General features: G+C 53.4%; 1 protein-coding gene across 1 annotated transcript; it reads right to left on the bottom strand.

Annotated features, from left to right (window-relative positions):
- Window positions 1-541: 541 nt before the first annotated feature.
- Window positions 542-6,084, bottom strand: CALHM1 (calcium homeostasis modulator 1). Its single transcript, XM_005566344.5, has 2 exons — window positions 5,354-6,084; window positions 542-2,913 (listed from the first exon to the last, which is right to left on the bottom strand). Exons 1-2 carry the CDS (start codon window positions 5,903-5,905, stop codon window positions 2,428-2,430), a joined length of 1,038 nt encoding a protein of 345 aa, XP_005566401.3. The 5' UTR covers window positions 5,906-6,084; the 3' UTR covers window positions 542-2,427.
- Between the last annotated feature and the right edge of the window lie 6,953 nt (window positions 6,085-13,037).

Genomic DNA, 13,037 nt, shown 5'->3' on the forward strand with positions numbered 1-13,037 from the left:
ATCCTGAAAAGCAGGTCTTTTAAAAAAAATTTTTTTTTATTTTAAAAAAGGCCGAGCGCGGTGGCTCAAGCCTGTAATCCCAGCACTTTGGGAGGCCGAGACGGGTGGATCACGAGGTCAAGAGATCGAGACCATCCTGGCTAACACGGTGAAACCCCGTCTCTACTAAAAAATACAAAAAAACTAGTCGGACGAGGTGACGGGCGCCTGTAGTCCCAGCTACTTGGGAGGCTGAGGCAGGAGAATGGCGTGAACCCGGGAGGCGGAGCTTGCAGTGAGCTGAGATCCGGCCACTGCATTCCAGCCTGGGCAACAGAGCAAGACTCCGTCTCAAAAAAAAAAAAAAAAAAGTTATAAATCTGACCTAGACCTTCCCCCCATGACAGTTTCAAGAGCACCCCACATACTTGACCCTCGCGGGGCAAAAGCTACAGAAGGAGACCCCACAAGGGTCAGGGGAGGGTGCCATCAGACCCGCGCTGAGCCCGGGTCTGAAAAAGAAGACTTTTTCTTCTTCTTCTCCTTCTTCTTCTTCTTCTTCTTCTTCTTCTTCTTCTTCTTCTTCTTCTTCTTCTTCTTCTTCTTCTTCTTATTATTATTATTATTATTATATAGAGTCAGAGTCTTGCTATGTTGCCCAGGCTGGTCTCCAACTCCCAGTCTCAAGTGATCCTCCCTCCTTGGCCTCCCAAGTGCTGGGATTACAGGCATGAGCCACCACGCCCGGCCAAGCAGGTCTTCTAATATCCATTTTATAGACAGACACACTGAGGCTTAGAGTGGCTGGGTGACTTGCCACAAGTCCTACAGTGCTGGTATTTGAACCCACGTGTGCCTGACCCAAAGCTTTGCTGTCCTTCACATTCGTACCTCCTGATACCTCCGGGCCTTCTCTTCACACTGGAAGCGCCCTCGTCCACCAAGATGCACCTTGTTTTTGCTCATCCTAATCCTCCCTGACTTTAGGGCCCAGACCAACTCCTACCTCCTGGAAGGGCCCTCCCAGCCCACCTTGGCACATGAAGATCTGAGCAGCTCCTCCCAAAGAATTAAGAGGAGGGAAACTGGACCCCAGAAGTGGGAATAGAGGGAAGGATGGATAAAAAAGGATGGAATCATGCCAAGATCAAAATCAATTCTTAGATGCTTGGGACTTATGTCTCAGAGCTGAGGGCGGTGCTGAGAAACCTATCTGTACCTCTGTTTCTTCCTCCTCAACAAGATGGAAGCTTGAGTATTTGTGTTACTGTCTCTCATCCCTGCCCAGGGGAGGAGGACGGAAGTCCCTGGGTTCAGAAATCAACAAATACATTAGCCACCCTGTGCTGGGTGCCTACCATGTGCCATGTGCTTTTACACATAGCAACCCCATGATGGGGGCGGGTGGGGCTCATCCTCATTGTATAGATGAAGAAACTAAGGCACAGGAATTGATGCAGCTGGCCCAGGGACAGTGTTTGTGAGTGGTAGAGACAGCATTTGACCCAATTCTGTCTCACTCTGGAATCTGAGCTGCTTTCTGTTTAATGCTGCTGTCCTCCCCGCTCATCCCACCTGGGCTACAGCCTCGGAACTCCTCTTAGCCTCTTAGAACTTCATCCCCAAGAGGTGGGTCTTTAAGAAAAATGGAGAGACTTCAGCTTCTGTGTCTAACTTCTAAAGCCTTGGGGATGGTCTGATTTCCCCCTGAGACCTGGATGTGAGGGGGGTATTAGGGTGGTTTTCAAAGACCCCTCTACAGGAGGACTTTTGTGCTTGGTGCTGAATAAACACTCAGTCCACCGGGACAATTGTCACGTGACCCCCATGGTGACCACACACTCTGGCCTCTTCCATGTGAACCTAGCTTCTGACATCTTGTCTCATCGCCTGTCACCCCAGGTGTGTCACCCCAGGTGGGCTATGTGCCATGTCCTTATGGACCCACCCCGGCCCACACAGTCTCACCTAGGACATACTTGCCCAAATCAGAGGGCTCCCACTTCATGAGACGCTGGGATGATTCCCACTCCCCGAGCCCTGAGCGTAAAGGAAGAGAGGCCCTGAAAAGCCACAGAAGAGAATGAACCAGGGGCAGGGATGTCTGTCAAACCTGGGAGGAGACGGTGAACATCAGCCTGGGAAGGGATGGGCAGAGGGGAGCCATCGGTCCCTGTACCCGCCATGACAGTTCCGACCCCTTTAGACTAATACTGCTCATGAGCCCACTGCCCTAGGGCCATCCAGGGCAGTGTCACAGTTGAAGGTATCAAATCCTCTTGCAGTTCCAAATGTCCTGCCTCCGATGGGCAGGCGAGTGCTAGGGAGTGTGGATCTGTCTAGGGGACTACTGCCCAGTACTGAAACCCCTCATTTTTCCACCTGGTTTGGGGGTGGGAGGGGCTGTGGGCTCAGATCCCCATTCCTGCCTCTTCAGCAGACCACGCCTCATACTTTGCTAAAGTAGATGGCCACCTCCTTGCGCGGAGGCCGGGGCCCGCCCCCAGCCCAGCCGTTGCCCATCAGCGGTGGCTCCTCCCTGCCCAGCTGCAGAGGTGGTTTGCATTTGTGCCAGCTTGTGAGTAGCCTGTTCATGGTGCCTTGATCCGTGATGCCACGCAGCTTCTCCCTTTCCTCCTCCGCACCATCGGGAGGTGTGGGGGCAGCCGCGGAAGCAGGGGCCGTGGCCAGTGTCCCGTGGGTGTGACCCAGCTCCAGGTCATGGTTCATGGCCTCGAAGAACTGCTGGATGCAGACCTTGGCGAAGGCCTTGGCGTGCTCCGTGCACGTCTCGTCGAAGAGCTTGCGCTCGATGTCGATATAGTGGGACCAGTACTTGCTCTTGAGGAAGGCGACCTGCGTGAAGCAGGGCCGCACAGAGCGCACCACGAATGCCAGCAGTGTGGTCAGCAGCACAAAAGACCAGCCCAGCGCCTGTGGGGAGACGAGAGAGAGTCACGGGGCACTGTCCTTGGGCCTCCGAGCCTGTTCAGACTCCCAAAGCACTCTCTATGCCAGCACTTCTAGCTCAAAGAGCACAAATTGGGCAAGTGAGCTTGCCTGTTGGCCTCCATTTCCTCATCTGTAAAACGGGCATAGAAATTGGAATAATGGAGATAGGTGCACCTCATGGAAAGAAGATCATGTGGGTAAAGCACCTGCCATGCTGGCGGGGCACCCACAGGGTCCAGGAGTTATATGGGCAGACCCTGGAGTTAGGCTGCTTGGTTTGAATGCTGTCTCCACTACTTACTAGTTGACCAGGAGCAAGCACTCAACTTCTCCGTGCCTCAGTTTCCACACCTATAAAATGCAGCTGGTGGTAGCACCTATCTCAGAGTGTTGTGAGGACTGAATGTGATAAGCTTAGCTCAGTGCCTGGTACCCAGTGCTCAGTGACTATTAACCATTACTGTTGTGCCAATAGGCCCTCACTTACTGTGCCTCTTCTTTCAGGAAGCCTTCCTTGATCTCACCAGGCCATAGTGGCCCATTTTCCTCTGAGTCCTGAACCTCTCCTTTGGCTCCTGGTATTGTCACCAAAGACAAGCGAGCACCTCCTCTGTGTTGGTTCCGAGCTGGGCCTTCAGGGGTCATGGAGGCAAATCAGGCAAGAACTCAAACTCTGCGCTGAAGAGCACCCTGCACTTGGTTCCACTCTGCTCTGTCAGCTCACTGCAGGGCACGGGGCAGGACGCTCCCCAGCCCACGCTTCAGGGTCAGGCCCCAGCCGCACAGAGAAGCATTTGGGCAGATCAGGACTGGGGCTGAGGGCAAGCCCAGATGCCTATCATGGGGCTGGGCAAGTCATGACAGAGCAGACAGGGTGGGGAGCCACTGAGCGTGTGTACAGGCTGGGGGCACCCCAGGCTGTTCCAGGAGTACATGTGGGCTGGATCTTCTGGATTTCCAACTTGAAAATCTGATTTTTATGTGAAAAATTCTGATTTTTATTTTAATTTTATATACTTTGTTGTTTTGTTTTGTTTTGTTTTGAGACAGGTCTTGCTCTGTTACCCAGGCCAGAGTGCAGTGGCACAATTACAGTTCACTGCAGCCTTGACCTCCCAGGCTCAAGCAATCCTCCCACTTCAGCTTCCTGAGTAGCTGGGACTACAGGCATGTGCCACCAAGCCTGGCTAATGTTTTTCTTTTTTTTGGAGACAGGATCTCACTATATTCCCCAGGCTGGTCTTGAACTCCTGGGCTCTAGCGATCTTCTTGCCTTGGCCTCCCAAAGTGCTGGGATTACAGACATGAGCCACATCGTACCTGGCCCATTCTGGTTTTCAGAACATGCCAACGAATTCTAAAGTTGGATCTAGAATTCAGTCTCTGAAGGCCAAATGAAACGTGTATAGGCCAGGCAGCCTGCACCCTCTGGGGCCCACTCAGCTTATGATGTGGTGGCTTAAAGGTCAGGTGGAGGGACAGCTGCCAAGGCCTTGAGGCTGGGGACGATGGGATGAGTGCCCACAGGAGAGGAGGCACAGGTTTGGGAGGAGAGGGAAGTAGAGTTCAGTCTGGATGCTCAGAGCGTGACATTCACCAGGGCCATCTGGGTGGTGATGGAGGCCTCCCAGGAGAGAGGCCCCTGCTACAGCGGGAAGCCAGGAGTGTCTGGACTTGCCAGGGTAGAGTGTGCACGTTTCTCCAGCCCTTGCAGGGCAGGCTGGTCCCAGCCCCTCACCCTGACAGCACCTGGTCTGCCAGCTGTGGGGGTGGGCTGCCTGGGTGGTCCTCCCCACACAGCACTGACTGGGTTGGAGAAGGCCATAGAGGCTTGGATGGGTGAGCGTGGAGGGGCAGAGGATGTGGAAGCAGGGCTGGGGAGGACCCTCGCTCTGGTTGACCCGTCAATAGGCTCTCCAACCTGTCTTTCCGTCACATCCCAACAGGGCCTCTCTCTCGTCCACGCACCCCCTTCCAGGACACCCTGGTCCTCAGCTCCCACTCCCCAGCAGGGACGCACCAGATGGGGGCATTTGCCAGGGAAATGTACCCAAATGGCTTAGCCACCCACTGGCCTCACCACTGCCGAGGCCCGGAAGAGGGAAAGGATGCAAATTCCTCCAGCTTCCAAGCTCAGAGATCAGGATGGGGATGCAGGTCCACTCTGGGGACCTCAGGACAGGGGTCAGGCCCACTCACCAGAAGCCTCTGGACAGAGAGAGCCAAAGCACGTTCTCCGGATGGCCCTGGGCTGAGGGCACACGCATGGCTGTGCCTTCAGCCTCAGTTGGGAAGATGCCCCCCACACCTCGGAGCTCCACCTGAGCAGAGGCCCCATTTTGAGAGGTAGGGGGATAGGGCCCTCCCAGAGGGACCTTGATCTGCCAGTGAGACCCAGCCTGAGGCCACGCGGCCCCCTCACCTGGGAGATGCAGCGGAGGTAGCGCACAGCCACCTCTCGGGCCAGCAGCCAGTCGCCATCGTAGATCTCAGGGCAGGGCACCCGGGCCAGCAGGCGGGCGAGCTCAGGGGCAGGTAGACCGGGTGCCAGGCTGCCATTGCCCAGTGCGGTCACTGGCACGGCAGTGCAGAAGGCACAGAGGAAGCATTTGCCGTCAAGCAGTGTGACGGCCACCCAGACGACGGGCGCGATGAGGGCGCGCTGGGCCATGGAGCAGAACATGTAGCGCAACACAGCGGGGTCCTTGGCCCGGCGGCCCGGCGGCCGCTTCCACTCTTCGGCCAGCATGGACACGTTGTTGTTCATGACCAGGCCAAGCAGGAAGAGCACCAGGGGTGGCGCCAGCAGGATGCCCGCGCTGTAGGCCGCATTGTAGCCTGGCAGGCAGGGGCAGTTAAAGTCAAAGGCCGAGTACATCTGGGCACTGGCCAGGGCCATGATGCCGCAGATGCCGTTCATGAAGGACTCCTGGTTGGACTGCAGGAACTGGAAGATCATCCGGAACTTGTCCATCGTGCCCCCTGCGGGGCCTGGCCTCTTCTTCCCAACTCACCGCTGCCTCCGAGAGGGCCCCTGCTGCCCACCCTGCCCACTGAGTGCCCACCTCATGACTCAGGCGCTCCTGGCTGGGACCAGCAGAGCTCAGAGCAGAGGCTGAGGTCACTGTCGCTTTGAGGAATCTTTAGTCAGGTGCTGGCCGGGAGGGTGCAGATTGACCAATCCTGTGCATTCAGCCAGGATTGTGCCCCTCCCTCCTGGGCTTCTCTCTCTCTGCAGCCGCCTCCACCTCCAGCACTAGCACCTGCTAGGGACCAGCTTTCTGTGGGTGTGGGAGGGAGGGAGGGAGAGGTGGGAGAGGGCAGGCTCAGACACAGGCTGGGAAGACACTGTCTCCAGCAGGGCTGCAGTTTGGAGAGTCCAGGGCTGCTGCAGGGGCCAGAGCTCCCGGACCTTGTCTTCTGAGCTCCTAGGAAGCTCATTGCCCTCCTTCTGCCCTTCCCACTGGGGGTCTCCTCCATGCTGTATCAGAATCCCAGAGGGCTCCTCTGTCAGTTCCCTGATGACAGTGTGGTGCTGCGGTGGCGGTGGCTGCAGTGAGGGTGCTGCTGGTGGTCATGGGGATATTGGTCACAGAGGGGATGGCAGTGGTGGTTGGGGGGATTGTGCTAATGTGGACATGGCGTAGAATGAAACGTCCTGGATTTGCTGGCAGAAGACTTGGATTTGACAGGTTGCCTGGGCAGGGGCTGTGGCCTGTGAATGTGTTGCAGGGGTCCTTATGTTGGCCTGCCTGTGTATCTGCGGGTGTGCCTGTGTGTTTGTGGGCTGTGGATGGCAAACCCTTTCCTGGCTCCACCTCTGACCTCTACTTCCCCAATCAAAAAATAAAGGGGTCTGCATGCTGACAGCAAGGGGGTGAAAAAATTAAATGGGTGGGGTGATGGGGTTTCATGCCTGGAGTTTGGGCCTCAAGAGTGCCTGCAGAAACCTGGCCAGCCCTCCTTCACAGACACATCAAAGAGGAGGAGCTGAGTGTGCTCGCTCTGATGCCCAGGGCTCTCCCTGACCTCCCAAGGGCAGGTCAGATCCAGCTCCAGCGGGATGTCTCCTGTCTGGGAAAAGGAGTGGGGTCTGGGGCTGAGACAGAGCCTGGCCAGGACATCTCCATGGGGCCCACAGATCTGTGCCTCCCCATGTGTATGCCCACGCGTGAGCTCACTGTGCCTTTGGGCCTCTGCATCTGTGTGTCAGTGTGTGTGTGTGTGATCACGTTAGTGGTCTTTGTGTCTGAGGGTCTCTGTATCACTGACCAGAACCAGCAGTGACCCAGGCTTGCCCTGGGTGGAGCCCTATGCCAGGCACTTACAAGCATTGCCTGTGTAACCTTCGTACAATCCCATGGGACAGGTACTACCATCCCCATTTTACAGAGGTGGGGACTGAGGCTTGGAGAGGTTAAGTTATCAGCTGAGAGTTACCCAGCTGGTAGGTGGAGGAGTGGGATTGGAACCCAGGCTAGCCCTCTCGTGGGAGTGGGAGTGGGGGGTGGAGGAGGGGTCAGGAAATGTTTTTTGGCCTTTCTCTTCTGGGCGAATCAGGTTCCTGTTCTGCTGGTCTGGGTGGAGATGCTGGATTGTCACCAATAGGATACAGTGGGGAAGGATGTTGCTCCCCTTGCTGTCAGGCTGGGCTTGGGGCAGTTGGAGCCCCCAGGCTGGGAGCCTCTGGAAGACCCTCGCAGAGGCTCCCCATGGAACACCATAGGTGGATGGCAGGATGAGGGAGGTCCAGTGATAGAGGTGACCTACCCTGCACATCTGCAGTGTTCGTATGCGTGTGAGCTGATGCCAGAGCTGGGGTGGGCTTGGGGTGGTCCAGGAAACCAGGAGGGGTGGTTTCAGGGGGCTACCTGGAATTCTGTCTTGTATATTGCACATAGCTCCCTGCTTGTAGATAGCGTGCCTTTCTAGTAGCTCCCACACTGCCTGCTCTAACCACATATACACATTCTGCAAATTCTAAGTGCAGTGTTATTTTAAAATACTTGAGGCTGGGCACAGTGGCTCACACCTGTAATCCCATCACTTTTGGGAGGCCAAGGTGGGAGGATCACTTGAACCCAGGAGTTTGAGGCTGCAGTGAGCCATGATCACAACACTGCATTCCAGTCTGGATGACAGAGCAAGACCCGTCTCTAAATAATAATAACAATAATAAATACTCAATATAAGACAGTTTGATTAGATTATCAATCAATTGTTCTCATTATCATAAGAATTTTGGTTGCAGGGTGGGCACTGTGGCTCACAGCTGTAATCCCAACACTTTGGGAGGCCAACGAGGGAGGATTGCTTGAGCCCAGGAGTTTAAGACCAGCCTGGTGGCCGGGCGCGGTGGCTCAAGCCTGTAATCCCAGCACTTTGGGAGGCTGAGACGGGTGGATCACGAGGTCAGGAGATGGAGACCATCCTGGCTAACACAATGAAACCCCGTCTCTACTAACAAAATATAAAAAACTAGCCGGGCGAGGTGGCAGGCGCCTGTAGTCCCAGCTACTCGGGAGGCTGAGGCAGGAGAATGGCGGGAACCCGGGAGGCGGAGCTTGCAGTGAGCTGAGATCCGGCCACTGCACTCCAGCCTGGGTGACAGAGCGAGACTCGGCCTCAAAAAAAAAAAAAAAAAAAAAAAAAAAAAGACCAGCCTGGGCAACATAGAGAGACCCAGTCTCAATGCCCGAAAAAAAAAAATATTACAGTTGTCATTGAAAGTAGAGTGAGGGTTAGTTTTTTTTCTGAGACAGGGTCTCACTCTGTCTCCCAGCCTGCTGTGCAGTGGCATGATCTCAGCTCACTGCAACCTCTACACCTCTACCTCCCAGACTCGAGCCATCCTCCCACTTCAGGCTCCCGAGCAGCTGGGACTATAGGTGTGCATCACCATGCCCGGCTGATTTTTGTATTTTTTCCTTATCTCAAAAAAAAAAAAAAAAAAAAAAAAAAAAGATCACCTACTTGGGCTAAGTTTTTTTGTGGGTGGTGTTTATCCAACATTTGAAGAAATCATCATTAAAGAGCCTTCATGAGGCCGGGCGTGGTGGCTCATACCCGTAATCCCAGCACTTCGGAAGACCGAGGTAGGTGGAGCACAAAGTCAGGAGATCGAGACCTTCCTGGCTAACACGGTGAAACCCCATCTCTACTAAAAATACAAAAACTTAGCCGGGCGTGATGGCGGGTGCCTGTAGTCCCAGCTACTCAGGAGTCTGAGGCAGAAGAATCACTTGAACCCAGGAGGCAGAGGTTGCAGTGAGCCGAGATCGCGCCATTGTACTCCAGCCTGGGTGTCAGAGCGAGACTCCATCTCAAAAAAAAAAAAAAAAAAAAAAAAAAAAAAAAAAAAAAAAGGCCGGGCGCGGTGGCTCAAGCCTGTAATCCCAGCACTTTGGGAGGCCGAGGCGGGTGGATCATGAGGTCAGGAGATCGAGACTATCCTGGCTAACATGGTGAAACCCCGTCTCTACTAAAAATACAAAAAACTAGCCGGGTGTGTGGTGGCGGGCGCCTGTAGTCTCAGCTACTTGGGAGGCTGAGGCGGGAGAATGGCGTGAACCCGGGAGGCGGAGCTTGCAGTGAGCCGAGATCACGCCACTGCACTCCAGCCTGGGAGACACAGCGAGACTCCGTCTCAAAAACAAACAAACAAACAAACAAACAAACAAACAAAAAAAGAGCCTTCATGAGCCGGGCATGGTGGCTTACGCCTAAAATCCTAGCACTTTGAGACACCGAGATGGGCGGATCACTTGAGATCAGGAGTTCCAGACCAGCCTGGCCAACATGGTGAAACCCCGTCTCTACTAAAAATACAAAAATGGCCGGGTGCGATGGCTCACACCTGTAATCCCAACACTTTGGGAGGCCGAGGCGGGTGTATCACTTGAGGTCAGAAGTTCGAGACCAGCCTGGCCAACATGGTGAAACCCCATCTCTACTAAAAATATAAAAATTAGCTGGGTGTGGTGGCGGGTACCTGTAATCCCAACTACTCGGGAGACTGAGGCAGGAGAATCACTTGAACCTAGGAGACAGAGGTTGCAGTGAGCTGAGATCATGCCACTGCACCCCAGCCTGAGTGACAGCGCGAGACTCTGTCTCAAAAATATAAATAAATAAATAAAATAAAGAGCCTTGAATAGGAATTGCCTGCAGCATTTCATGCAAAAAAAACCCCTGATATTAAAAAGTGCTCACCAAAGCAAGCTCATTTCTCATTTTGAGAAGTTTAGGAGGTTTCATTTGGATGTTTTACACAAATCTTTCCTAATACTTTATATTTCATTTTTTTCCTATCATAATTATATAAGATAAAGAAACGTAATCTTTTTTTTTTTTTCACCAGGTATCCTACGGACGTCTCCCAGTTCCCTCCCTGTGGCCCAGTGTTGTATATCAATGCCATCATGGATACACCTCCTTTGGGAGGTGATTAGGCCATGAGGGTGGAGCCCTGGTGAATGGGATTGGCGCCCTTATAGAAGGGACCCTGGACCCTGGACCTCTACCCTGCAAGGATACAGTGAGAAGGCAGAACCCAGCCTCCAGTACCCTCATCTCAGACTTCCAGCCTCCTGAACCATGAGAAATAAATGTTTGTTGTCTGTGGTATGTTTTGTTACTGTGGCCAAAGCTGTTGGACACAGGGACACCCCTGGGCTCCCGGGTACCACCCTTCCCTCACGCTGCTGCTCTCCTGGAACACGGTCGTGCCTCACTGCCCATCCAAAGCCACATCCAGGCCCCACCCACTCGCTCCTTGTTTCTTCCACTCGATGGTCAAGTTTTTCTCTTACCAAGAAGCCGGCCGGGTGTGGTGGCTCACTCCTGCAATCCCAGCACTTTGGGAGGCTGAAACCGGTGGATCATTTGACCAATACAGTGAAACTCCGTCTCTACTAAAAATACAAAAAATAAAAATAAAATTAGCAGGGTATGATGGTGTGTACCTGTAATCCCAGCTACTCAGGAGGCTGAGGCAGGAGAATTGCTTGGACCCAGGAGGCGGAAGTTGCAGTGAGCGGAGATCATACCACCGCACTCCAGCCTGGGTGACAGAGTGAGACTCCATCTCAAAAAACAACAAACAAACAAACAAACAAAAGAAGCCGTGTCACAGAGCTAAGAGCAACCCAACCAGTGACCTGGGTTCAAGTCTCAGCCCGGCCACACACTAGCCAGGGACCGTGGGCAAGTCATCTAACCTCTGGGCGCCGCAGCGTTCTCATCTGTGAAATGTGGGGGATGATAGCGCCTGCCTCCCGGGTGGTTGTGAGGATTCAATCAGCTGGGCAGGTCAAGAGTTTCGCAGTGTGCCAGGCACACAAGGAGTGGTCATGAACCATCCTTACAACACTGTAATAATAATAGTGATCATCTCCACACCTGAGCTTCAGTAGTGCATTTTCAAAATTTGTATTAGTATTCTATTACTGCTGTAACAAATGTCCACAAATACAGTGGCTTAAAACAACACGAATTTATTCTCTTGTAGTTCTGAGGTCAGGAGCCTATAATGGATCTTGGATGGCTAACATCAAGTGGCTGTCAGGCTGTGCCTTCTGGAAGCTCTAGAAGAGAATCCATTTCCTCGTATTCTCTACTGTGTAGAGGACACCCGCATTCCCTGGCTTGTGACATCACATTCCTCCAACCTCTGCTTCCCTCATCACAGCTCTTTCTCTGACTCTCACCCTCCTCCTACCTCTCTCTCTTTTTTTTTTTTTTTTTTTTGAGATGGAGTCACTCTGTTGCCCAGGCTGGAGTGCAGTGGTGCAGTCTCAGCTTACTGCAACGTCCGACTCCTGGGTTCAAGCGATTCTCCTGTCTCATCCTCCAGAGTAGCTGGGACTACAGGCGTGCATCACCATGCCTGGCTAATTTTTGTATTTTTAGTAGAGACAGGGTTTCACCATGTTGACCAGGCTGGTCTAGAACCCCTGACCTCAGGTGATCCTCCCCCCTCAGCCTCCCAAAGGGCTAGGATTATAGGCGTGAGGCACCATGCCGGGCCCTACCTCCCTCTTATAAGGGACCCACCTGGCTAATCCAGGATCATTTCCTCATCTCAGAATCCATAATTTAATCACATCTGCAAAGCCCCTTTTGCCATGGAAAGTAACATATTCACAGGTTCTGGACGTTAGGCGGTGGACTCTTGAGGGCTTATGGTTCTATTTAACTTCAGTAGGGGTCTTTGGTGGTGCACTTATCAGTGCTTAGTGTCTTCTCAATCTCTCCCCTATAACTCCCAGGTCACGACTAAATAAATAAAAAGCAGGATGTCACACACATTTTGGAGCATGGTGGCAAACTCAGCCATGGTCAACACTGGGATGTACACTCGCCTCCTGCTTCCTGGCCTTGGGGCTGTTGTCCAGGCACCCAGAGGGCACAGCTGGTGAGTGCCCTCTGGTTTGGAGGAGTTAGGGGTGTCATGAAAAGCAGCATGCAAAGGAGGCTCCTGGGGAGAGCGAGTGCCGTACTTTTAGGAAAATGCACAATTTGCGTAGGAGAGTGTGAGTGTGAGGTGCTCCAATGGGCGCTGCCCTCAACCAGAAGCTGTTGGAGCATCCAGAGATTGGGGCAGTGGAGGAGGCAGGAGCCAACAGCAAATGGGGCTGCCAAGGCATCTCAGGTGCTGGTAGGCTGGGTTATCAGAGGTATGAAGTCTCTGCCTAAGAAAGATAAAATGCTACATTCTCCACCAGCCAAACCCTATGGGGGTGTATGCTGTGGCAAAATGGTAGCACTCACCAAGTCATTCACGTGTTCCCTTATAATTCTCAGCCTCTGTGCCAGGGAGGCTTGGGCCTTGTGCCTGATTTCTGGTGCAGAATCTACCATCACCTCTTACCATCTTCCCACACTTCTCCGAGGGTGGCCCTGGATGTCAGGTGTAACAGACACCTCTGTGCCCCGCCCACTCCCCTCAGCCCTCACCACTATCTTCTTTTTTTTTTATTTTTTGATATGGAGTCTCGCTCTGTTGCCCAGGCTGGAGTGCAGTGTTGTGATCTCAGCTCACTGCATCCTCAGCTTCCTGGGTTCAAGCGATTCTCTTGTCTCAGCCTCTTGAGTATCTGGGACGA

The sequence above is a fragment of the Macaca fascicularis genome, chromosome 9 (assembly GCF_037993035.2).
Source record: "Macaca fascicularis isolate 582-1 chromosome 9, T2T-MFA8v1.1".
NCBI classification, from domain to species: domain Eukaryota; kingdom Metazoa; phylum Chordata; class Mammalia; order Primates; family Cercopithecidae; genus Macaca; species Macaca fascicularis.

Coding starts and splice junctions, on each gene's coding strand:
- CALHM1 (XM_005566344.5), bottom strand. CDS start 5,905: ATGGACAAGTTCCGGATGATCTTCCAGTTCCTGCAGTCCAACCAGGAG. Junction 2,914..5,353: donor ACCTCCGCTGCATCTCCCAG/GTGAGGGGGCCG, acceptor GTCTCCCCACAG/GCGCTGGGCTGGTCTTTTGT.